Genomic DNA, 23,482 nt, shown 5'->3' on the forward strand with positions numbered 1-23,482 from the left:
ACTGACCACAGCAAGGCCCAGGCCCGCTCTTCCCCAGAGTTCTCTGCCCAGGCCACCCTCCCTATGCGCTGCCTGCCCACCCAGGGCCCAGGGCCTGCACCTGGCCGGGAGGACAGTGGGTTCTGAGGAGGGCCTGAATGACCCCCGGCTGTCCTCTCGGTTCAGCGTATACCATACTCCCAAGCCCCTCTGTGGCCTCAGTGTGGATCAGGAAAGGCCCCAGGGAGCCCACCAACCCCTGACACCTGCCAGACTCAGCCGCAGGCCCCCTTGGCATGGCTAAGGCAAGAATCATGCGTACAAACTAAGGTTTTTGGTAGAGCTTCTGGAACACTGACATGCTCACGGGCTCCCGTCACGAGCAAGCTGGGCTGTGCCCAACCTCACTGGCTGCTGCTCTGGGCCTGGCAGGGGTCTCTGAGCACCCATGCTGTGATCTGCTGAGGGCGCTGGGGCCAGGGGCGGGCCTGGCCTCCTCCCCCTCCTCGGGGGCATCTCCATCCCCTGCCCCACATCACCCAGGGCCTGCCTGGGCCAAACTGGACTGCCGAGAGGTGGTCAGGTGCTGGGCCTGTGGGGCACGGCCACTCAGCCACCGGGGCTGCCTGGCTGGGCCTTCCAGTAGTTTGCTGAGGTCACAACCAGCTCAGCCTGGTGGACGCCCCACCTGGTTCCCTGGTGCCTTTTCATCCTGTTGCTGACACACCTGAACGTGGCTGCATCTGAGCCCTGCTTTAAGGCCTCTGCAGGCTTTCTCTCAGGGTCAGAATGCTTCCTCTGCAGCCACCCTGGTCTGCTCGCCCAGCTGTGAGCCACCTGCAGCAGGGTGGGATGGGAGGGCAGCCCTTGCCCGTGGAGGGGCGTGAGCACACGTGCACAGACTCGGACAGGCAGGTGGCCGCCCCAGAGATAGCGTGTTCCAAGCCGTCACTGCCAAGTACTTGCCAGAACCCACCCAGTCCCAGGGCCCACCCTGCCCACAAGGCCCACTTGCCCCAAAGTCAGTAGGTGGACTTGAGGTTCTGGCTCCAGCCACTGTGGGCAGGAGCCCAGCTCAGCCTTCTGGGAGGAAACAAAACCACTTCCTCCACCTCTGGGCCTCAGTCCACTCATCCATGAGTGGAGGTAGCATGTGGCAGCAGAAGGGACATACTAGGAACCGTGTTGCTGAGCCGAAACCCACGCTCCACCCCCAGGAAGCCGGAGCCAGCAGGCCGGGAGGTAGGCGCATGCCCCAGTGCCAGACTGTGCCGCCGGCTGCAGGCCGGGCAGAGGCTGGGCTGTCCCTGCTCTGTGCTGGCCGGGCAGGCTAGGAGCTTCAGAGCACGGACCTTCCTAGAGGGCCCAGTGTGCTCCCTGGCCTGGGGTCCAGGGTGAGCAGTGACCTTGACAGGCCCTCCCCATGCCTGGCACCAGGCCCAGGTATACATAGATTCTCTCATTTAATCTTGACTTTGATCCCCTGAGGTGGCAGTGCTGTCCTCAGCTAACAGGAGAGGTAGGCTGAGACTCAAAGAGGGTACCAGGGTCTGGTGCACAGCCAGTGTGTGCAGCCCCCTTTGCCCACGGGGAGTGGGGAGGGCCTGGCTGCCTCCAACTAGGGGTCTGGGCCATGGCTGGGCCACTGGTGGCCCCAAAGAGAGACATGGGGCTTCCTCAGGGGCTTTCAGCCCTGGAACCTTCCCCTAGTGCGCTCTGGCCCATTTCTGGCTGGCCGGGGAGGAAAGGACATGGGAGCCCAGTCCCAAGGCAGAGCAGAGACCCCAGCACCATAGCTGCTGGCCAGCTGGAGGGCCCTGCACCCCAGCCCTGGGGCCATGAACACAGCTCACCACAGAGGAAGCGGGCTCCTGCTCCCCTGTCTGCCCCAAAGGGTCCGCACCCCGTCAGAGCCAGTCCCTGCTGTACTCCGGGGTGCTCCTGACGGGGTGTGGTGGCCGTGGCCCTCCTGGGCAGCGTGTGGCGCCCCATCCCCCCGTCACAGCTGTGGCGATGAGCGTTGATCCGCTGTGAGCGCCAAGCCCAAATTAGTGCTTTTGTTTTTTCCAGTGCTAACTTTGAAATGTAGCCAGTAGAATAATTATGAGTTTATTATAGCCAATTTATTATGTAGCGTTTAGTACAACATGTTTTGTTGATTTACTGCCACTGCCAGATTGCCTGGCGGCATTTATAATCCATTGTTTTATTGAAATTGATCCGCTGCGCGCCTACTGCGTTCGGTAAATAATAAATCACGCTGTTATCCCAACACAAAAGCCCCAGTGCTTCATCAGAACGTGTGAAGCCGAAATCCAAGCAGGGTGCCGCCGCCTTCCTGAAGCTGACTCCTCCCCGAGTGGGGCAGGGGTTCTGGGGCATCCATCGGGGAGGTGGCTCTGGTGGATAAACAGAAGCGTTTTAACACTTAGTGAGGGGCTGCTTTGGGGGCGGGAGCTGGTCCAGGGCAGTCAGACCCCAAAGCCTGTTACTGCGGAAGGCGTGGGGCTGAGGGGAGACCAGCCCATCCCCAGCCCAGACGTGGGCACCCCACCCCCCATCCATCCCAGGGGGCCTGAGCCCAGCCCTCCCCTCCCCGGCTGTGTGGCCTCCTCTTGGCCTCGGTTTTTCCGTCAGTAAGTGGGGCCCTCCAAGAAACAAGCACCTAAAGCTGGGGAGGATTCGCCGAAAAGTGCAAAGCTCTGAGCGCCTGGCATGGGCGGAGTCCCGGGCAAGTGTGAGCCACAACGGTGCGGGTCGGCGGCCAGAGCTGGGCAGGGCCGGTGCTGCCTCTCTCCCCTCTGCGGCCAGGTCCCCACCGAGGCCAACCGTCCAGCTGCTGCTGCCCAGCAAGGGCGTGAGCTCGGCCGCAGGCTGCGCACCAGCCAGACCTGGTTTACCCAGACGCCTCTGCGTTCAGCCCCCGCAGCCCTCTGTGAGTGCACCGGGCCTCCCCTCTTCTCCGACCTTCAGTACCAGATCCTGGGCGGAAATGGCACTGGGTCTCCTTCAGGCCACCCTTGCCCCCCAGGATCCGGGAGGAGCACTTGGCGCTGTGCCCCGGACCTCAGAGCCCCTTCCCGCTCCTAGAGGAGCCACCTGCTGCCTTCGCTTCTTATTTTTAAGACAGGCAGGTAGAGCTTCTAAAATGGGTTTCCAAAAGCGCTTGCCAAATTCCTGCCCCAGCAGACCTCCCTCGACTCCTTTCCCGAGCTGGTGGGTGGCAGCACAGGTGTGGCCGGGACTTAGCCCTTATTCCCCCAGAACCAGCCTGGGCACCGGAAACTAGAGCCCCCCAAGCCGAGGGCGCGAGCTGGCCCGTGGCCACCAGGGGGCGCCCTCCTCCGTGCTGCGCCCGCCGGGCCCCGCGGCTGCCGGAGTCGGACCCCCCCTGGGCAGTCGGTCTCGCCCCACAGGGCAGAGGTGGGGGGTTGCCCCCGCTGGGCTCTGATTTGGAAAGAAGCTGGGACATCCCTGCTCACCTGCTGCGTCCTCCCTGACCAGGCGATGGGGCAGGGGGCCTGGGGTGGAGGCTCTGGGGACCCTCTCAGGGCCTCCTTACACAGGGGTCCACGGACGACCCAGGCCAGGGCTTGTCCAGCTGCAGGCAGGAGGTGGCTGGTAGGCGGCGAGCCGGACCTTCCCGCGCCGGCCAGGAGAGGGCAGCGTTGTGTGTCCTGAGGGTGGACTGCGGGTTTGGGGGTGCAGTGCCTTGGCGGCCGGCGTCTTCCCCATTCCTTCCCTGTTGTGAGACTGGGGTCCCACGGGTCTCCCTACCTGGAGAGTGGCCAGTCTGAGGCCCAGGCTCACGTGTGCCGTGCCCTGCTACCCAGTGGCGGTGAGGGCCCGGTGCACAGCCGCCAAAGCCTGGCTTCTGTTTGCCCAGAGAAATACAGCTACCGAGTGCACCCCCGGGGAGCCCTTGAAGACTCCCTGAACTCAGGCTGGCACTCTCACTGCCTGTGCCACATCCCTGAGTCCTTCTCAACACAGTCTGGCACCCACAGAGGCCTCTCATCTGCTGTCCCTGATCCGCCCATCCTTTCTGCCTACAGATGAGAGGGGCCGTGGCCAGGGAAGGCTCCCTTCCCTATCTGGTCACCCTTTTCTGCCACCGGTGCCGTTACCAGCCAGCTCCTTCCCGCTCCTTCTCCTGGTAAATTGGTGCCCTATAAATTCGGCAGATTTGATGTGGGCCGGGCATTGATGGCAACTGCTCAGGAAGCTCGACCCCTGCCATCTCGTCTCCTCCATCCTGGGCCTTTGGGTCTTGAGCAGCAGCCACTGGCTCCACCCCAGACATGCCTCCTCCTGGCCCCTGTGGGTGAGGGGGTGCCCACTGCTCAGCTGGGATCTCAGCAGTCCCCTTGGCACCAAGATCCTGCAGGCTGAGATGGGCCGACTGTGCCAACTCCTGGGTGGCCAGTCAGGCTGATGTCTGCCTCGGCGCAGCAGCCCCCCGCAGGGCCCCCAAGGCCAGACAGGAAGTGTCCTGGCAGGGGTCCTCCAAGCCTCATGGCTCAGAGGGCTTTAACAGAGCATGAGTGTCACCCCCAGGGCCTGCTCCTGCTGCCAGGCCCAGCCCAGACCCCCACACCCACCCGCCACTGGGCTGTTTCTTCTGAGGGACAGTTGATTGTCACCAGCCAGCCCATCCTGAGGGTTCTGTGGTCTCAAGGACGTGTCCCGCCCCCAGAGCCAGAGAACATGAGTGGCTGTGGCCTCCAGCCATCCATCCCCACCAGAAGCACCCCAGGACCCACACCCATGGATTTACCCTATTGTAACCAGACACTCCTCACGCGGTTCGATCCGTTCTTTGTAATTTGTTAATGCTGCTTGGTCCCAGCCCACCCCTTTGAATCCATGACCTGCAGTTTGACACACACAGCTCCAGACGGCCTGGGTGCCCGCAGACATCATGGGACACTGGCCACCAAAAAAGTGAAACAAGACATGTGCTGTGCACGTGACACCGACTCACGTCCTCCCCCACTGCCAGCCGCCACCCTGACCGGAACCAGCCCCCTGGTGGGTGTGAGCCCTGTTCTCCCCGTACCAGGCCAGCGCCCTGCGTGCACTTCCAGGCCCAGGCCCATGCTGGGGCTGCTGCTTGCCACGTCATCTGTGCAGTGGTAACGATGATGCTCTCCAGGCTCACGGGGTCCGGAGCACGTGGCCACCCGGATACCGTGATCACCCAGGAGCAGCTGTGCCGTGACTGTGTTGTGTGTGGCAGAAGTGCCCCTAAAGGCACAGGGGAGGGTCCACGTGGCAGGTCAGCCTGTGGCAGGGCAGCCCCGAGGTCGCTGGGTGGTGGCCTTTGCCCCGCTGGTTGTGCCCGGAGCTTGGTGCTCAGTGGCAGCCCGTGTGTGCCTGGGAGGCCAGAGAGCACCGCCTCGTCTGGAGCGGCTGCCTGCTGAGGTCTGAAGGGAAGCCCGTTTCCTGCTGCTCAGAAATTCCCCAGCCTGTCCCACACACAGACTGGGAGGCTGCAGGTTGGGGTCTAAAAGCTCCTGCAGTCGTGGGTAGTCAGTCCTGTGCACACATGTACATAGTGCTCTTGGGTGAGAAGTAGCTAACTGCACTGCCACGTACTCAGCAGGAGATTAAAACCAAGCCACAAATGAGCACAGAGTGGCCCTTGTGTAAACATTGCAGCTTTCCCCCCAAACTGTTCCTGAGCCTCACATTGCTGGCTGAACCACCTCTGCCTGTGGGAGTCGGGGAAAGGGGCCTGGGGAAGGTCTGGGTGGGCTGATGGTGGCAGGTAGCCGGGGCCTGAAGCGGCCCTGGAGGAGCCAACGGAACACAGAACCTCTCCTCCCAGCCAGAAATGGGACCCCATGAGCGCGTGTAAGTACGGGGAGATGTGCAGTGTCCCCCAGATGTCTTAGATTATCACACACATTCACTCGGCCAGAGATGGCCGTGTCCTGGTGTCCTGGGCTGGGAGAGGGGTCCCCAGGCAGCCAAGAAGGAGGAAGCCAAAGCTTGACCAAATTCTCCATTGTCAGTTTGTGTTCCGAGGACAGAGGAAGTAGATCCAGAGCTGCTGCAGGGAGGCGATTTATGAAAGAGAAGGCTCTCGTCCTGGATCCCGGGCGGCTTGACTCTGAATTAACTTAGGCATGCAGAAACGCCGAGGGGGATTTTTTTTTTTTTAAGGCAGAAAAAGATAGGGAACTGAGAGCACGAAAATAGACTTCAGCCCCATGCCCAAGAGTCGCGAGGCAGGATGGATTGTCACCCGGCTGGGTATACACTTCCTTTTCCAGAAAGTGGGTGATTCTAAAACAAAAAACACAGCTGAAGTCTAGAACCTGAAAGACAAAGCCAGGCCGGCCAAAGCTGGCAGGATATCCAAGCACCCGCCATCTCCCGTTCTTGTATTTTGGGGGAAAGGGTTGGAGGAACTGGCTTTAGAGTCTCCTGTGCTGCCCTGGAGAAGAGCCTTGTTTTCACTGTTCTAGAAGCCTCCGGCGCTTCTCACGCGCTTGTGGGTGCTCTCTGGGGCTTCCTGGTTTTTTGAGTAGTTCAATTTCTGTTTTTCTTTGAGGAAAGCACGGTCCGGTAGAACTTTCTGCCCGGGGTGCTGCTGCTGCTAGCCGTCCTCTGGCGTGGCAGCCCCCGGGCATCTGTGTCCCCCATGCTTCCGGCTCTGTCCTGAGTGTTCTAAATGAACCACAGACCACCCGCCTTTCCCGATTCGGGGGAGCCTGCATGAGAACACGCTGCTTCCCCGGGTAAGGCCTGGCCGGGACTCACCTGGTTCTGCACCTCAGTGACACCCACTTCCAGCCCCGAGAAGACACAGAACCTGCAGCAGTGGTGGCCCTGCTTCAAAGAAGGGAAGGTGGAGGCCTGATGGCGAGTGTTGGGCCAGGACAGGAGGGCACGTGGCCAGGCTCTGAGCTGCTTGCTCCTGGACCTGCGTTCTGAGCCTCAGTTTCCCTTTCAGTGTGAGGCATCAGGTGTACTTCACCCTCCTGGGCAGCTTGGTGGGGAGTAGGTGGGGAGTGGGCCCCCAGCAGGACTCACCCTCCAGGCAGCTGGTGGCCCAGACACCTCCTGGGGAGCGCCACTGGGGCGTGGCAGCTCAGGGCCTGTTTCATTGTCCTCTGCTGGCACCGGGCTTGGCTGGGTCACCCTCAAGCAGGCCCAGGACCCCCCGTGGCCTGCCCCAGGCAGGGCCCCCCCTTTCCCCCAGGGTCTGTGACTTTGACCCCACCCCGAGGTCCCCCTGCCATGAAAGATCACCTGAGGCGTTATCTGGTGCTTTTTGCACTGTTGACACTGCTTAGGGTGTTTTGCAATCAGAAAAGACAGGAGATTAGAAAGTGCCTGGCTGGGCATTTTGGATTCCAGCAAAGTGTTGGGGGACCCTGATTGTCTGGGATTCTCCCTTAAAATGGTTTCTGGGGAGTCACTGCTGCTGCTCCATCCGGCTCCAGCTGCAGGATGGGGTCCAGAGGCAGGTGCATCAGCAGCAGGCATGGCTGTTGGGCGGCTGGGTTTGGAGTCTGGCGTGGGCAAGAGGCCTGTGCAGGGAGGCACAGCTCGGGCCCCGGGCTCAGGGCTGCCGGGGTCTGTGGACTGCACACCGGCCCATGGGAAGCCGAGGGGAGCAGCCTGATGGGCTGCGCGGAGCTGGGTGCCAGCCGGTGTGCAGGGAGCAGTCTCAGCAGCCACCAGGCCTGGGCCAACGTCCGTCAGCCCGTTCCGTCAGCTTTGCGACTAGACTCTGAGCCCGGGAAGGGGCCGGGGGGCTCTGGCTGGCTGTCCTGTGGGGCTGGTGTGGGGGTGCCTGTCCCGCCCCTCCCACCTGGGCCCTGCCCTGCTTCAGCTCGAGTCCTGGGAGCTGCCCCTGTCCTGTCTCGTTCCACCCGAGGCCACCGAGTGGCCCGTGTGTGTGGCAGGTGCGAGGGCATGAGTGTGGCTTTCCCGCACCTTCCGGGCCCTGCTGCACCGGGGCCCCATCTCGGGGTCTGGGGGGCAGGCTCAGTGTGCAGCCAGCCCCCGGCAGGCCCACTCCTCTGTCCGTCCTCAGCTCCTGCCCACCCCACCTGGAGGCTCAGGGGCAGGGGCCCCCAAACAGCTGCCTGCAGTGGTTCTGCCCCGAGGCGGGGTGGCCTTCCCTCTGGCACAAGGCCTTGCCTGGCCTCAGGTCCCCTCCCGGGGCAGTGCTGCCGGCCCCCTGATGCCCACGGGGGCTCAGGCAGACCGCCCTTGGCGCTGGGTAGGGGAGGCCACGGGAAGGCCGCTGGTGCCCGGGCTCACCCGTCTTCTGCCCCCGCTCCTCGCAGCCTCTTCGACATGGGCGGCGAGTACTACTGCTTCGCCTCCGACATCACGTGCTCCTTTCCCGCCAACGGCAAGTTCACTGCGGACCAGCAGGCCATCTACGAGGCCGTGCTGCGGAGCTGCCGCGCCGTCATGAGCGCCATGAAGCCAGGTGAGGGGGCCTGCGGTAGGACCCCCTGGGAGGACGCGGAGGGGCAGCCGTGCAGCAGGGCCTGCATTGTGTGACATCAGCCACCACCACCCACCCCCACCCGCCTCGCCACCTCTGGCCCCATTCATGGCCCAAAAAACAGCATGGTGCCAGGTCCTGGGACGCCCCAGCCCTCCAGGAAAGGGGGCTGTCACCGAGCAAGGTCAGTCAGGAATCAGGGCCTCAGCCCCAAGGCAGCCCACGGCCCAGCTGGCTTTCTCCACCTGGGCACCCCCTGCTGGCACTGCCACTCCAGGGGGGGCTCAGCCAGCTCCGGACCCCAGCGTCTAGACAGTTGGACAGTGGAGCAAGTTCCAGCCCTGCTCGGCCCCTCACTACCTCTGTGACCTTGGAGCTTTGGACAGAAGCTCTTTCTCTGCAAAACGGGGTCACAGCATCTCACACAGGCGTGGGCAGGCTCAGCTGATCCATGTGGCGCACCTGCCGGGCCACCTGCTGCGTCTCAGCTCCCCAGGGTCACCGTCCTGGCCACGTGGGTGCAGCCGAGTCTGGGCCCAGTCCAGGTGGTCCTTTCTCCCGGCAGCCAGCCATGGCCAGATCCTCCCCCAGCCTTCAGTGTACCACCTGCACCCCGGTCTTGCTCCCCAGTGTCTGCTCCTTGGTGCTGGGCCATCTGCCACCCTTGGTGCTCCAGCAGGGTGGATGGAGAAGGTGCCCTCCAGGGGAAACAGCCGCCCCCCCAGGCAAGGCCAACTTGCCAGCCACACTCCTGGGAGGCCTGGGTCCTCCTCCATTGCCACCCCGCTAGTCGGCCGCACTCCCCGCTGGCGAGCCCCTGGCCTTCCCCCCGCAGTGCTGGGAGGGGTGGATTCGGGGTTCACTGAGGTTCAGCAGCTCTGGGGTCAGACCCCAGGTCTGGTTTTTGTTCTTTCTGCCCTTCATTGATAAGAGACTTCTCCAGCAGTGGTGGAACGTTCCCATGTTTTCACCTCTGCCTGGAGGGGAGAATTTAGGGACTTAGTGTTGTCATGTCCCTGTCTCAAGCTCTCCAGGGGCTCTTCAAGGCAGCCCCAGCCGGCAGGCCTTGGGTTCCTTAGAGTTTGTGCGGCCTTCTCAGGGCCACGATGCACCCCAGGCCTGGCCCTTTGTAGACGTTTGGCTCCTGGTGGCCACTGGCCTTGTCCTGAACCGTCCTGCCTGGGTGACTTGCCCGTGCAGCCCACGCCACCCACCCCCAGCCAGCCCACAGTAGGGCACCCACCAGTGCTTGTGTTGCTTCTGCATCTTGGGACGATAGCCACAGAGATGGACTCCAGCCAAGCTAGGTCACTTGGCACCATCACACCTTGACAGGAGGTGGGAGAAGCAGGTCTAGCCTGGGCCAGAGCCGAGGCAGCCCGGAGGTTTGAGAGCCCGGGGAGTGGGGGTGAGGTGAGCCATGGCCGGGCTCGGCTGGCCAGGGCCTGCAAGGGACATGTGGGCTCCAGCCACCGTCTTAATTCTGGGCCGCTGAGTGAGGGTTGCAGTGAGACGACAGCTGATGCTGGCCAAACAGGTCCCCGCAGGCAGTTTACTGTCCAGAAGGCAGCTGACCCCGAGAGACCGGGCCCAGCCCCAGCTCAGGGCCTCTGTCTCCGCCTTCGCAAAATGGGCCAGCAGCAGCAGCCGCCACCGGCAGGGCAGTCAATGCTGACATGCCCGGCCCAGGGCTGGTGCTCTCGTTCAGTGCCACAGCCGCGAGGGGAGGCGAGGTGGCCACAGCCGGGTTAACGAGTCGGGAGGTGGGGTGGGGTATCTCCTCAGGGATTGGAGATGGTGAGTTGAGGTTGCAGGGCCTTCTGGGGACACGGTCTTGACAGCCAGACTCTGAGTTCACGTTGAATTCAGGAGGCCGTGGTGTCAGCTGCTTCTCTCTCTGTGGATCCTTTGTAAAGAGCCACCACCGCCAGAACTCCAGTCCTGAGCCCCAGAATCCAGAACTGAGGGCTCAGCATTTGGTTGAAGAGTTTTCTGTGGCTCCACAGCCCGTGGTGGCATGTTATGGGGTGATGCCACACAGTGCTGGTTTTTTTTTTTTTCTTTAATTCAGTTTTATTGAGAGATATTCACATACCATACAGTCATCCATGGTGTACAATCAACTGTTCATAATGCCATCACATTGTTATGCATTCATCACCCCAGTCTATTTTTGAACATTTTCCTTAACACCAGAAAAAATCAGAATAAGAATAAAGAATAAAAGTAAAAAATAACACCCAAATCATCCCCCCCCCCCATCCCACCCTATTTTTCTTGTAGTTTTTGTCCCCATTTTCCTACTCATCCATCCATACACTGGATAAAGGGAGTGCGATCCACAGGGTTTTCACAATCACACTGTCACCCCTTGTAAGCTACATTGTTATACACTTGTCTTCAAGAGTCAAGGCTACTGGGTTGGAGTTTGATAGTTTCAGGTATTTACTTATAGCTATTCCAATACATTAAAACCTAAAGAGGGTTATCTATATAGTGCATAAGAATGCGCCACTCCATTTGAAATATCTCAACCACTGACGCTTCACTTCATTTCATCTCGCATCGCCCTTTTGGTCAAGAAGGTGTTCTCAGTCCCACGATGCTGGGTTCAGGTTCATCCCCAGGAGTCATATCCTGCATTGCCAGGGAGATTTCTACCCCTGGGAGTCGGGTCCCACACAGTGGGGAGGGCAGTGAGTTCACCTGCCAAGGTGGCTTAGCTAGAGAGAGAGAGAGGCCACATCTGAGCAACACAGAGGTACTCAGGGGAAGACTTAGGCACAATTATAAGCAAGTTTGGCCTCTCCTTTGCAGTAAGGAGCTTCATAAGGACAGGCCCCAAGATAGAGGGCTCAGCATACCAAGTCATCAACTTTAATGTTTGTGAGAACATCAGCAACCATCCAGGTGAGGAAGTCCAACACCTCCGCATCCTCCCCCAGCTCCTCAGGGGGGCCCTGCATACATTTTTTTATTCTCTGCCCAAATTACTTTGGGATGTTTGCTATTTCACTTTAATCTATACAAATCTACCATATCTCACTTCCTATTCAAAGTTCCATGTAATTGTGGTGTTTTATCAAATTGACTGTAGAAGTTATATTGTTTAGAAAATACAGCTGCTACACCAAATAAACATCTTTTCCCTTGGTCTCACATGGAAGTTGAAATTTGAACACAGTCAGTTTCAACCTTTACCCTTTGGCCCGATTTGCTATAGTCTTAATCAGATCTGTTTTATTCGTATCTCTAATTGGAGTCTGGGCTCTATTTCAACTTTTTTTTTAACAGTTGCTGTATGCGTTAATACTGATATTCGTATCTGCCAAGCTCTAGCTCTGAGTTTCAGGTGTCACACAGATGCCCAATGTTCCAGAGACCAATCAGTTTATACAGGAAGGGATCAACATCTCAGAGTTTGGAGATAGCCGTTACAATTCAGGAATAGATGTGACTGCTGTAAGAGCTTACAGTTTAGGGACCATTACAATAATCGTTCCCCTGATAGGCTGTGCTCTAAGATTCAATTCTGAGTTTACACACTGTAGTTAGTCCATATTGGCGAGGCATTATAGTGTTTGCCGTTGTTTATGGCGTACTTCACTCCAAATACAGCGCTGGTTTCGAGGGGTCTTAGCAGCAGGCACTTTCAGGAAGCAGAACGTGAGCAGGCCTTTCTGGGCTCCGATCCCCCACTAAACCAGGGTCCCGTGCTGGAGGGCTCCCGCCTCGCCCCAATGCCCCCTGCCCCACTGGTCCAAGAGGAGCAGAGCTTCATGAACAAATGAGGGCCGGGAACTTGATATGCCCCAAAGGAAGACGAGGAGGGAAACCTGCAAGTAAACAAGCTCCCCGCGGGTGACGGCGCTGCTGCTATCTGCCTGGCTTCACAGCGGCCGAGGGAGTTGGCATCTCGTGCTGAGCTGTATTTGGTAAAAAAATCAGCAGCCGCCTCCAGGTGTTTCTACAGAAAAGCTCCAGGCCACATCGTGGCATGAAGGCAGGGAGGCGCGGGCTGGCGTGCCGCCGGGGGCCGGTGCATCTCGGGCCACGTGGACACATCGCCCGTTACCTGTTCGTTCGGCGTCCATAAAGCAGCCACCACGTCTCTGCTTCCACCTGGCGGGGGGACCTTTTGCTCAGTGCTGAGGAGTTGCTGCGTGTGCTGTAGACACAGGGAGGGCTTCTGGCCAGTGAGCGAACATGGTGGTGGGTGCTCCTGGCTTCTGTGAGCGCAGCCCCTCCCGCTGAGGCCTCCACGGGGCACAGCCTCTGGGGTCAGCGGGGGTCTCTGCTGCACGTGCCGTGGGGCTGTGCCAGGGTGGGCTGTCGTCGCCTTTACCTCGGGGGAGACGCCTTCAAACATCCACAGGCAGTTGTGAAACGTGGATGTGCAAGAGGTCCAAGCCCGGGCTGGAAGGGGTGAGGCTCTGCGTCTCGCTGAGGGGAGACGGTTTGAAGCAGAGCCTTGGGTGCCTGTGAGGCTGGAGAGGGACCCAGAGGCACCCCCAGCCCCGTCACCCCTTCCCGCACACCCATGTGCTGAGGAGCACGGAGCGGTCAGCAAGCTCAGGGCCACCCAGGGGCTGTGGAGGTGGCCGCTTGGATGCCAGCCTGATGCCAGGACATGAGAGGGAGGGATCGAGGATCGTCCACAGCCCTGGAGACAGGGCAGGAGGGGCCAGGCCTCGGGGAGGAGCACGGAGCACGGAGACGGGGAAGTGGGACCTGCATCCTGTCCACCAGGCAGAGGCTAGAACAGCAGCACCTCCCCTGGGGCTCTTTGCCCACCTCAGGGCTCCAGGATCTAGCCCCTGGCACTGCTCACCCCTCACCCAGTGCTGAGACAGGGTGGCTGGGGCCTGGGCGGTGCCTTCTCGGGAGGACCCTGGCGGCCTGGCCGGAGCAGTAGCCCAACTCAGCCCAGTCCTGCTCAGGAAGTGGCCAGGCCCACGGGCAAGTCCCAAGGTCCAGGTCTCACTGCGAAGGGCCCAGTGCTCGGGCCTGCCACTCCCCTGGCCACCCGGATCTGGGGGTGCTGCCTGGCCGTGCTGGCTCTGCCAGCTGTGGGCCTCTGCGCTGGGTTCTTGAGGTTCCATGGGGGACCTGGAGCGGAGCCCCCAGCAGTACCCCCACCTCTCCCACCCGTTCTGCAAGGGGGTTGGTCTGTGTCCACAGAGGCACAGCGGGGGCAGCGGGGAAAGCTGCCCCTCCAGAGCAGCAAGGAGATCCTGCTCAGGTCAGCCCCACACCCTGTCCCAGCAGAGAGGCCCCTGGTTTGTGGGTTCAGTTCCCAGGTCAGAAAACACACACATCCCAAGAAGCCACACCGAGATGCCCAGGGGAGAGTCAGTGGTTACTCCGCACACGGGCCCTGGGGCGCACAGTCCCCGGGGAGGGGGAGACGGCAGGGGTCTGTGCGGCTGGGAAGATGCCATCCTGCTGCCCAGACGGGAGGGGCCGGGCTCGAGGCTCTCAGGCAGCCGGGCCACCCTAGGGACCTTCCTTTCCCTGTGGCTGGGGAGCGCGGTGCCCACGGCCGTCCTGGGGGAGGGCGCTGTTGGGGAGGGCAGGGCCGGCTGGGAGAGGAACTGCTGGGAAGGGCACGGTGAGGCAGGGTGGGCCCGGGAGGGCGTCCGACACCACCCACCGATGGGCAGGCTCTCCCAGGCACCCCGTAGGGCCCCCCTAGGTCCTTCATGTGCTCAGGCCCGGAAGCAGCCAGGCGCGGCCCCCCTCTCACCTCGCCCGCTTGTGCACCCCACCTCCCTTGCTGCAGCTGCAGGCCCCGCCTTCTCCTGCCCCACTGTGCCCCCTCCCTGAATGACGCCCCCTGCCCCTGGGGGGTGCAGACTGGCCATGTGCAGCCCGGGGCACCTCGGGTGGGGGCTGTGGAAGTAGCGTGTCACAGCCTGTGAGTGACACCTCTGTGTTCTATGCACAGCCTGGGTGGTGGCACGCATGACCTCCACCCCTGGCCATTCCTGGTCTCCAGGCCCTGGCCACATGTCGGGGCTGCCCATGTGACGTCAGAAAGGAAAGGCTTTTGAGGCGGAGGTGCCCCCGGCCCTCTCTTTGGGAGAGGAGCACAGTGAGAGGGCCGGGCCTGCAGGTGGGGGGCCCTCCAGGAGCAGGCTCCCTGCGGACTGGGGGGCAGGAGCAGGGGCGGGGGGGGGCTGCACTGCCCTCAGGGATGGGCACGGAGCACAGGGCCCGAGCAAACAGGAGGCAGGGGCCTTACTGCCCCAGCCACGGGTGGCAGCTGTGGCAGGAGCCATAGGGCAGCTGGGAGTTGGTGGGGACCAGCTGTAGGTGTGGACCTGGGTCTGCCCCCTGGCCCGCGAGGCCCCTCTGCCCTGTAGAACGTGGGGGAGGCTGGGTGAGCTCCCACCCCTCACTGGCCCCCGTTGACCTCCTTCAGGGCTCCCGGCCCAGCTCAGAGGAGGTGTGGGGGGACTGTGTCCTGCAGAGGTGGCCATGCTCGCCTCCCCGTCAAGGCCCTGCAGCCAAAGCGGACAGCGGCCCCTGCCCTTCCGCAGGCAAGGGGTTCCCAGAGGTTCTGGCAGCAGTTGAGGTCTGCCCACCCCCGGGGCATTTTGGGGCAGGCAGGAGGCCTCAGCCCTGCATCACCAGCACAGTCTGCCAGGCGTCCCCCGCAGCCCACAGTCCGCGCCCAGGACCCCGGCCCTGAGCCTTCCCTGCCGCAGCCCCAGGGCTGGCGTGCGCACCCTCCCCCGGGGGCCATTGTCCGCTCCGATGAAGCGAGCTCTTTGTCTGAAAGTGCTGGAAGTCTTCAGCACGGGGGGCCCTTTGCTGCCTTTCCAGCTGGGCTCTGAGCCTCCGGAGCCCCCCAGGGTGTCACACTCTGGGCAGGCTGCTGTGGATGCTGTGAGGCTCCGGGGGTCGGCCCAGGCCACAGGCCCGACGGGCTCCAGACCCCTCCACAGCGGGTGCTGCTGGGGCGGGGTGGGGAGTGGATGGGAGGTCCAGGTGGGCACAGGAGACGGGCCAGCGAGCCGGGGCTGCTCCAGGCCCGCCCTGGGGCCTGGGCACTTGGCTTGCATTTCTCTGAGCCTGACAGTGCCGCGTGGCAGATCGTGGGGCTCTAACCCAGAGGCCGCCCTGCCCACCGGGGTCTGACTGCACGAAGGAGAGGGGATGAGAGGCAGCACGCCCGAATCCTGGTCCTGTGGGTCACGGCACTGGCTGCAAGGCAGACCCTCGAGAGAGGCGGGAGGAGTTGCCGCTCAGCCGTAAATGGTGTTCCCCGGTACGGAGGCTGGGCACAAGCCTGGCTGTCTCTAGGCACAGGGGCCTTAAGCAGGCCTCAGCTGTGCTGTGGGGGGGGGGCACTGGCAGCACAGGAAGGGGCAGTCAGGGCGGGCTTCCTGGAGAGGGTGCCACGTCACAAGGGCCCGCGGGAGGAGTAAGGGAACAGCGGGCGGCAAGCACAGGGCCAGGGTGGCTGCTGCAAACCCAGGAGCGGGTGCTCCGTGAGGCTGGAGAGGAAGGCCAGGCCGAGGCGCTGGGCAGGGTCCCTGGCTGGGACTATGGGGTCTGCAGCAGGGCTTGATTTCGGTCCACCCCATGTCCTAAAGACATGGCCCTGGCTTCCGAGCTATGTGCAGAATGGAATGGAGGAGAAGAGGCAGTGGCAAGGGCGAGGGCAGCAAGCTGGGCAGGGGTCCGAGAGGTGGGGGGCCCAGCGAGATGGACAAATTAAGGAGAGAATCTTCAGAGGAAGCAAGGACGAGAGTCAGTATTTGCTGGAGGTGGGAGTGTGGGGAGGGTGGTGCCCACGTCTCTACAGCGACCCCGCTGTGGTGTCCCTGGTGTGGCCATGAGGGGCTGCCAGGTGGGAGGGCCCGAAGTCCTAGTGGACCTTAGCTGTGGGGTGGGAAGGGGCCAGCCCCCCACTAGCCTTGCCCAAGGCCCCGCTGCCAGAGTCAGGGACCCCTGCCCCGCCCAGCCATGGGTGTCACCCCCGCCTGGGCCAGGCGCTGGGGCCAAGTTGCTGGAGGCGTAACCGCTGTCAGCCCTAACCACACGCAGGCGGGAGGAGCCGCTCGCAGCCAAGAGGGCTGCGTGTGCGGCCTTCCCTGAGGGTGTGCAGGCGAGGAAGACTCGAGGCGCCGTGGGGGCCGCCTGGGCCTGAGGTCGGGCGCCGGGCCGGCTCCTGCAGGGGCCCGAGGACAGGAAGGGGGCTGAGCTGCCACCATTTGCATGATTTATACCTGGTCCCCTCTGCCGAAACCGGGCCAGGGCGCAGCCCACAGTGCAGCTGCCAGGTCTGAAGTCACGCGACGCTGCCCAGGCTCCCCTTCGGCTGGGGATGCGGGTCCCTGTGGAGGCTGCGCCTCTGCGCGGGAGGCCTTGCGTTCAGCGGGGGTCTACACCGCGGGCGGGGCCCAGGGCGACAGCCACCAGCCCCGCCCCCGGGACCCTCCACTCTGATGGGAGACCCGAGAAGCAGGTAAGCAGACCTGTCTGGGAGATGGCCCCAGGCTGAAAGGTGCTCCGAGGGAAATAACGGGGACAGCGGGGAGAGTGGCTGGGAGGTCTCTCCAAGGGGGCTGAGACCCCAAGGACGAGGCTTCACTGGTGAAGGCCAGGGAAGAGTGGCTGGGCGTAGGTGACAGCAAAGAAAGGTGGTGGCCTGGTGCCTGGAGGACGCGGTGGTGGGTGGGGGTTGTCATCGGGCAGCCCGGGTCTGTGCCTGAGCACAACAAACGTGTTGATCATGGGGTCTGGCTTGTCCCGACAATGGGGAAGTGGAGGCAGATGCTGCTGCTCGGGGCCACTGCCCCCAGCCACCCAGTGCAGGCAGAGCCTCTGCAGCCAGTGACCTTCGGGGGCCAGTATTGTGGCCCCGTGTGTCAGGAGGGGGGCATCCAGCTCACAGGTGAGCTGCATGACCTGGACTCCGGTTACCCGGGTCTCCACTGCGGGGCTGCCATGCCATCAGGGAACTGCCCCCACCCATGCACCCAGGATGGCCCCAGACCCAGGCTGCCCGTCTCGGCCCTCACAGGCTGGGGCCAGGAGAGCAGGGCTGGGGTGGGGGGGCATGTGGATAAGACTGACCTTCGACACCTGGACTCCAGAGGGAAGGAGGGTCTCCGTGGACCGTCCGGGCATCTTCCCTCCCTCTCTGCCTCCCGCAGCCAGGGGGCCAGGTGCCCCCGACCCTCTGCTTGTGGGTGTAAGAGGTTGAGTAAACCTTGCAGCTCCAGCCAGCCCAGGACCCTGGCTGTGAGGCCAGCCTTCGTCTCTGGCAGAGAAGGGTTGAGCCGGTGTCCAGGGGTGCTGGCTTGTCTCTGGGGATGGACCCCGACTCCTGCTTCCCCCCCACCCCCAGGCCTGTGGCTGCCCTCAGCCAGCAGGAGGTTCAGAGAGCCCTCTCCCAGCCCAGGGTCAAACAAGGCCCCATGACATGAGGAGCCCCCCGTGCTTCCCAGGTAGTGGCAACCTGCGATGATGGGGTGAGGAGGGCAGGGTCTGGCCCAGGCAAGGCAACCCGTGGTGGGGAGGCCCCTTGGGCTGCTCTGCCAGAGGGGCTACCGCGGTGTGCACACCTCTCCAGCCGGCACATGGGGTCCGCATGGGGCAACAGGAAGCTGGGAGGAGCCGCGCCCCCCCCCCCCAATGAGAGGCTGCAGTGGGGACCCTGCAGAGCCTAGTGGGTGGGACAAGGGCACTCCCGGGTGACGGCTGAGGCTCCTGGAAGGTAGCTCTCCAGGACCCTGTGCTGCAGCCCCCAGGGCCTTAGGGGGCCAGGCAGGGCTGGAGCTGCCTCTGGGCTCGGACTCGGGCGCCCAGAGAGCCCCTGTGGCCCCAGCAGCTCTGTGCAGAGGTTCTCCCTCTGCATGGGGAAGTTCTCTGCTGTGACCTTTGCCCCAGAAACATGGTGCAAAGATGCATCTGATTAGCAGCCTGGGGCTTGCACTTCGGGGAGAGCGTGGGGATGGTCGAGGCGCTGAGGAGGGCAGGCCACGGACCCCTGCAAGCCAGCCTGGAAGGCTGTGCCAGCCGCACCTTCGCCCCAGAAACCTTTGTTCCCTACAAGCAGCTGGCGGGTGATTCAGCTGGGCTCTGGTGTGCCGGGGTGCCCTGGGACCCAGCTTCCTCTTTGCCCCACAGCAGCAAAAGCCCAGCCTCAGGCTCTGAGTCAGGCCCTGGGCCTCAGCCTCGGGCCCGGGGCTTGCTGAGGTCACCCCATTGCCACCGCTGGGAGGAGCTTGCCTTTCCACTTGGGCTGCCTAGGGGTCAGGCTTGTCCGGGGTGTTTTCAGCATGGGCTGGAGGGTGGATCTGGGCTGGCCCCTGTAGGAAGCAGGCGTTCAGTGTCCCCGGCCGTGGGTGACGTGAGTCCACCTGGGGGCAGAATGGAGTGAGAAGGGGCTCGAGCCTTGCCTGTGAGAGCCCTGCACAGAGAGCCACCCTGGGCCAATCACCCCTGGCCCCTGGGGCACCCATGCCCTTCACGCCAAAGCCTCCCCCCCTCAGCCAGGGCATATCCCTGCCCCTGCCCTGGGAGCCCTGGCTGGGCCACCCGGCTCCCCAGCTCACCGCAGTCCCCCCGTGAGCTGCAGGTGTCTGGTGGCCTGACATGCACCGCCTGGCCGACCGCATCCACCTGGAGGAGCTGACCCGCATCGGCATCCTGAGCGGCAGTGTGGACGCCATGGCCCAGGCCCACCTGGGAGCTGTGTTCATGCCCCACGGGCTTGGCCACTTCCTGGGCATTGACGTGCACGACGTGGGCGGCTACCCTGAGGTCAGTGTGGACGGGCCTGGGGCTGCTGCTTCCCAGCACAGGGAGGGCGCTGGGAGACAGCAGGGGCTGGGGCGTGGGGCGGGCAGGCCGGGCTCCCTTGTGCCCCGTGGTCATGGCGGGAAGGGAGGAATTTTCTCACGGCACCACCCATGGCCCCTCTGCCTCCACACCCATCGAAGTCCCTGGCCCGGGCCTGGTCCAAGGCAGGGATGACCAGTGAGCAACTCCACGGCTGCCTCCACTGTCCTGGGCTCGGAGATGGGTGATCAGTGAACAGGGCGGGGGAGCCCCGCAGCCAGGTTACAGGGGTGGGGCCGGGGCTGCACCCCTCATTGTCTTCCTGCGTCTCTGCTTCACTCGGACAGGGTTGAGGGGAACTGGTAACTTGCCTCTGGTCCCTCCGGGGGGAAACAGCCCAGGCCCCCGGGGCCAACACACCCCTGCAGCCTCATGGTCTTGGCAGGGTAGAGGGCAGCTTTTGAGGGCATCTCCAGGAAAGGCCTCCCCTCTGCCCCCTCCTGTGTTGCTGGTCCGGGAAAGGCCCACCCAGAGGGTGCGTGAGGCCCTTCGGAAGGCCCCGCGGGCAGGTGGCTGCAGCCTCCCGGGCCCCACGGGCGGGTGTGCGCGTCCCGCTGCGTGGCCTGCTGCCCACGGGGCAGGGGGCCGATTGCGCAATCCACGCATGCCCAGGGCCCCACTGCCAGTTGGCCAAGACTCGGCTTGGCTCACTGGCTGCGGGGTATTTTGAAAGCACTAGGAACGATTTTGGGGGGGGAAATTGCTCAAGAGAAGCATTATTATTCAATTATTTTTTCGTCAAGTGTAAACAGTTAAATTTGGAGAAACAAAATCAGTTTTAATTTCCTAATTTCTCTCTCTCACAGTGTGTGCAGGGAGCCAAGAGCAGGGCCTTCCAGACATTGTTAACTGAGGCCCATTATTCATTAGTAGCCACAGCATTTTTTTTCCACCAAAGAAAATTGGCAGGCTACTGTTTTCATCTTTTCCAGTAAGCAACCCTTTGTGCTCGCAGAGCCTATTCTTCTGACAGATAAACACTGTGGAAAAAATATGGCTTTTCCTATAAAAGTCATTTATTTTATTTCAGGCCTGCAGACACATCTGAGTCTCCTCTGCCCTGAACCCAGTCAGGCTGAGGCCTCATCAAGCCCTCGGCCAGCAGAGGCCGGTGCGGGCACAGCAAGGGCACATGCCCACCCAGGGCTGAAGCTTCTGGGTTGGGGGTTGGCCCAGCCTCTTCCCTTTGTGGGGTCCGCTTTCCATGCAGCCCATCTCTGGCTGTAGGGCTGGTCCCCGAGGCACACTGGGCCTGTGCCCTGCCCCTGGTGGGCCCAGGGGTCCTCCCATTCCTCCCCACCCCCATGTGAGTGGTGGCCTGACATTTGCAGGGCAGCGGGCGGGCATGACTGGAGCGGACAGGGCCTGGTACGGTCTCTGCCTCAGCCAGCCCTCCCACCCCCCGGCTTTGACAACAAAATCAGTTTTTACTTCCTAATTTCTCTTCCTGGAGAGCAGGGTCAGGCATGAAGGTGAGGGGCACTGAGGGGCAGGGACATCCTGGATCAGAGACCCTGGGCCCCTGGCTCTGCAAGCCCCTGCCTGCTCCACGGGCACCCCTCACCTGAGCCCGGGGGCTGCCAATGCAGACGGGGCCCTCCTGGCTGTGGCCACCCCTGCCCAGCTCCTCCAGGCCAGAGGCCCAGGAAACAAGGTGGCAGTGCCAGGCCCAGGCAGACCCGTGACCCATGGGGTCCCTTGCATCCTGTTCTGCTCACAGGATGGTCTCCCAGCCACACCGCCTTCCCCTGCTGTGCTGGGCCTTCAAGGCTGAGTGGCCTGTTTCTGGTTACCTTACATGAACCACTAATTGAGGTCTGCTGTTCTTGGCCTCAGAACAGTAAGAAATGACAGCTCTAGCTCCAGCAGCTGGACTTCTGGGGGGAGCCTCGAGAAGCTCTGACCAGAAAGCGTGTTTGCTGCCCATTTGCTCAGGGGCCCTCAGGAAGGCAGGGCCACTCGCGAGTCCTGGGGGCACCACCTGCCCTTCAGCCCAGGCCCGTGGCCCCGCAGCCTGCTGCTCCCCAGGGCTGGGTGCTCTTCCAGTGCTCAGCTGCAGGCCCAGAGCCCAGGAGGAGGAGCCGCCCTGTGGGGAAGGCCCCCAGCTGGGCGGGAACGCCTCTCCTCTGGGAGCTCTACCCCAAGCTGGCCCACCCCAGTGACGGCACCTGTCCCTCCTCCTGGAAGGCCTCATGGAAAACTTGGGACTTGGCCTAGGGGAGCAGGGCCTGGCACTTCTGGGACCAGTTTTCACTTGATTCTGCTTGGAAGGAAAGATGGAGCCTCCTTCCAGGCTGTTCCAGCTTCACTGGCTTTGCTTACATTGGTCCCCTGGGTAGGAAAGGGGCCTGGATGAGAGCAGCCGGACCCCCAGCCAGCCCCATGGGCCGGCCCAGGCAGCTGGCCCTGGGAGTGTGCAGGTGGGTGCTCACCAGCCTCCTGCAGGCACTTCTCAGGGTTGCCAGGGGCAGGGACACTTGCAATCTGGGGGTGTATACGGAGAGCAGAGGGGCTTACCAGAAGTGCCTCTGGCACAGCCCAGCAGGGGCAAGTCTGGGGCCAAGATGCTCCAGCCCAGCGAGCTCCCCAGGTGGGCTCCCGCCCCAGGGTCCAGAAGCCTAGCTTGTAGGTTCTTTCTTGCCCATCTGTCCCCTGCGAGAGGCAGTGGCCCTGGCCTGGAGCCCACGCCCTCCTTGGTCCTGCGGCTGGCTGAGAATTCACTGAGGCCTCCCTCTTTCCCCGTCCGCAGGGCATGGAGCGCATCGACAAGCCCGGCCTGCGCAGCCTGCGCACCGCCCGGCACCTGGAGCCGGGCATGGTGCTCACCGTGGAGCCGGGCATCTATTTCATCGACCACCTCCTGGACGAGGCCCTGGCGGACCCAGCCCGTGCCTGCTTCTTTAACCGCGAGGTCCTCCAGCGCTTTCGTGGCTTTGGTGGGGTGAGTGCAGGGAACCCAGCATTCTTGCTCCCAGACTACTCACCCTCTGATCCATCTGCTCGTCATCTCTTTGTGCCAAGTGGGAGAAGGAGCAGTCTTAACCTCCTCACTTGACAGGGAGCTGGTCTGCCCCTTTTCATGGTCTGTCATGGCCCAGTAAGATGCTCACCCCTCAACAGGAAGGACAGAGATTTTACAAAACCCCTACCCACTCGGGAGGCCTCCCATCCACCAGACAAGGTGCAAGAGCAAGGACAGGGTGGGGACGTGACATGAGCAGATGGCCCCATGGGGGAGCCTTCCTCCCAGTGGTGGTCCCCAGGGGCTCTGAGGCCAGCCTCTTCCGCCACAGGGAGCACCGGCCACTCCCCAGAAAGGGCTTCTCCCCTCAGCGGTGGGCTTGGCTGGGCGGCTGGGCTGGCCCCTCTGGTGGGTGTGGCCAGCTCTGTAAGGAGTGACTGCTGCTGGTCCCACACAGGTCCGAATCGAGGAGGACGTTGCGGTGACCGACAGTGGCATGGAGCTGCTGACTTGTGTGCCCCGCACTGTGGAGGAAATCGAAGCGTGCATGGCAGGCCAGGCCAAGACCTTCACCCCCTTCCCTGGCCCAAAGTAGAGCCAGCCAGGGGTGCCCAGCGGGACTGGGGCCCGGCCTCGCAACCTCTCTTGACGAGGGTCAGCTGCCGATTGCTGGCCTTTCAGTAGAGAGGCGGTGCTCAGACATCCCGGCTTCAACATCTGATCCTGCCACACAGTGCTGTTTCCAAGGGGAAAGCTCTTCTTCATTAATATTCTGCAAGATCCCTTTACTTAAATAATGACTTTTAAAACTGATTGAAAATGATCCTCTTTTTCCAGCAATTAAGACATGCTTTCCCCTCTTTTGTATTCTTTTTCCCAGGAAAGATACATTTCCAGGGTTTTCTCTCAACAATCAATATGCGGAATGGAATTTGCAATAAAAGCCTTCCTGAAATGGCTCCTGATGCAGAGCCTTCTCCTCCTGTATCCATCCCTGTGTGCTCAGGCCTGGTTGGGGACCGGGGGCTCCTTGTGTCAGGAAAGTGTCGGCAGCATGGGCCTGGTGGGACGGGGCAGAGTCCTCCCCCAGGAGCCTGCTTTGAGCCCCTGGGATCCCGCTGGGCTTTGGCGTCCCCTGTCACTTGCTGCAGTGCTTCCCCAGCCCAACGGGCCTCAAAGCACTGCGTCCCGCTCTCCAGGGCTGATGCCCA

The 23,482-nt window shown here is 62.4% G+C and overlaps 2 protein-coding genes across 16 annotated transcripts in view; one reads left to right on the forward strand and one right to left on the reverse strand.

Annotated features, from left to right (window-relative positions):
* Nucleotides 1–23,238, forward strand: part of PEPD (peptidase D) — a 116,137-nt gene extending 92,899 nt beyond the window's left edge. Inside the window, exons 12-15 of the mRNA XM_037820361.1 lie at nt 8,286–8,434; nt 19,047–19,231; nt 22,059–22,250; nt 22,729–23,238. Of these exons, the coding sequence (XP_037676289.1) occupies nt 8,286–8,434; nt 19,047–19,231; nt 22,059–22,250; nt 22,729–22,866 (664 nt within the window). The 3' untranslated portion in view covers nt 22,867–23,238. The remainder of the gene's footprint in view (nt 1–8,285; nt 8,435–19,046; nt 19,232–22,058; nt 22,251–22,728) is intronic.
* Nucleotides 2,078–7,014, reverse strand: LOC119521744. Of its 15 annotated transcripts, none has more exons than XR_005214413.1 (5): nt 6,748–7,014; nt 4,757–6,270; nt 4,107–4,297; nt 3,462–3,656; nt 2,078–2,378 (listed from the first exon to the last, which is right to left on the reverse strand). XR_005214413.1 is itself a non-coding variant. In XM_037820364.1 (5 exons), exons 2-5 carry the CDS (start codon nt 4,900–4,902, stop codon nt 2,273–2,275), a joined length of 558 nt encoding a protein of 185 aa, XP_037676292.1. In that variant the 5' UTR covers nt 4,903–6,270; nt 6,748–7,014; the 3' UTR covers nt 2,078–2,272. The 15 variants fall into 15 exon arrangements, 6 of the variants coding, with proteins under 6 accessions (XP_037676292.1, XP_037676290.1, XP_037676293.1 ...); XR_005214412.1 differs by having other exon boundaries at nt 3,757–4,297; XM_037820364.1 differs by having other exon boundaries at nt 3,542–3,656.
* Nucleotides 23,239–23,482: the final 244 nt, after the last annotated feature.

The sequence above is a fragment of the Choloepus didactylus genome, chromosome 27, assembly GCF_015220235.1.
Source record: "Choloepus didactylus isolate mChoDid1 chromosome 27, mChoDid1.pri, whole genome shotgun sequence".
Lineage (NCBI taxonomy): Eukaryota > Metazoa > Chordata > Mammalia > Pilosa > Megalonychidae > Choloepus > Choloepus didactylus.

Excerpts from the sequence above, each read along its gene's own strand:
- LOC119521744 (XM_037820362.1), bottom strand. The coding sequence starts at position 4,902 with ATGATGTCTGCGGGCACCCAGGCCGTCTGGAGCTGTGTGTGTCAAACT. Across the intron at positions 4,298-4,756 it reads GAGTGTCTGGTTACAATAGG|GGGCCAGGAGGAGGCATGTC; the intron begins GTAAATCCATGG and ends CCTCACCCACAG. Across the intron at positions 3,757-4,106 it reads GAGCGGGAAGGAGCTGGCTG|GTAGGGAGACCCGTGGGACC; the intron begins GTAACGGCACCG and ends GCCACTCTCCAG.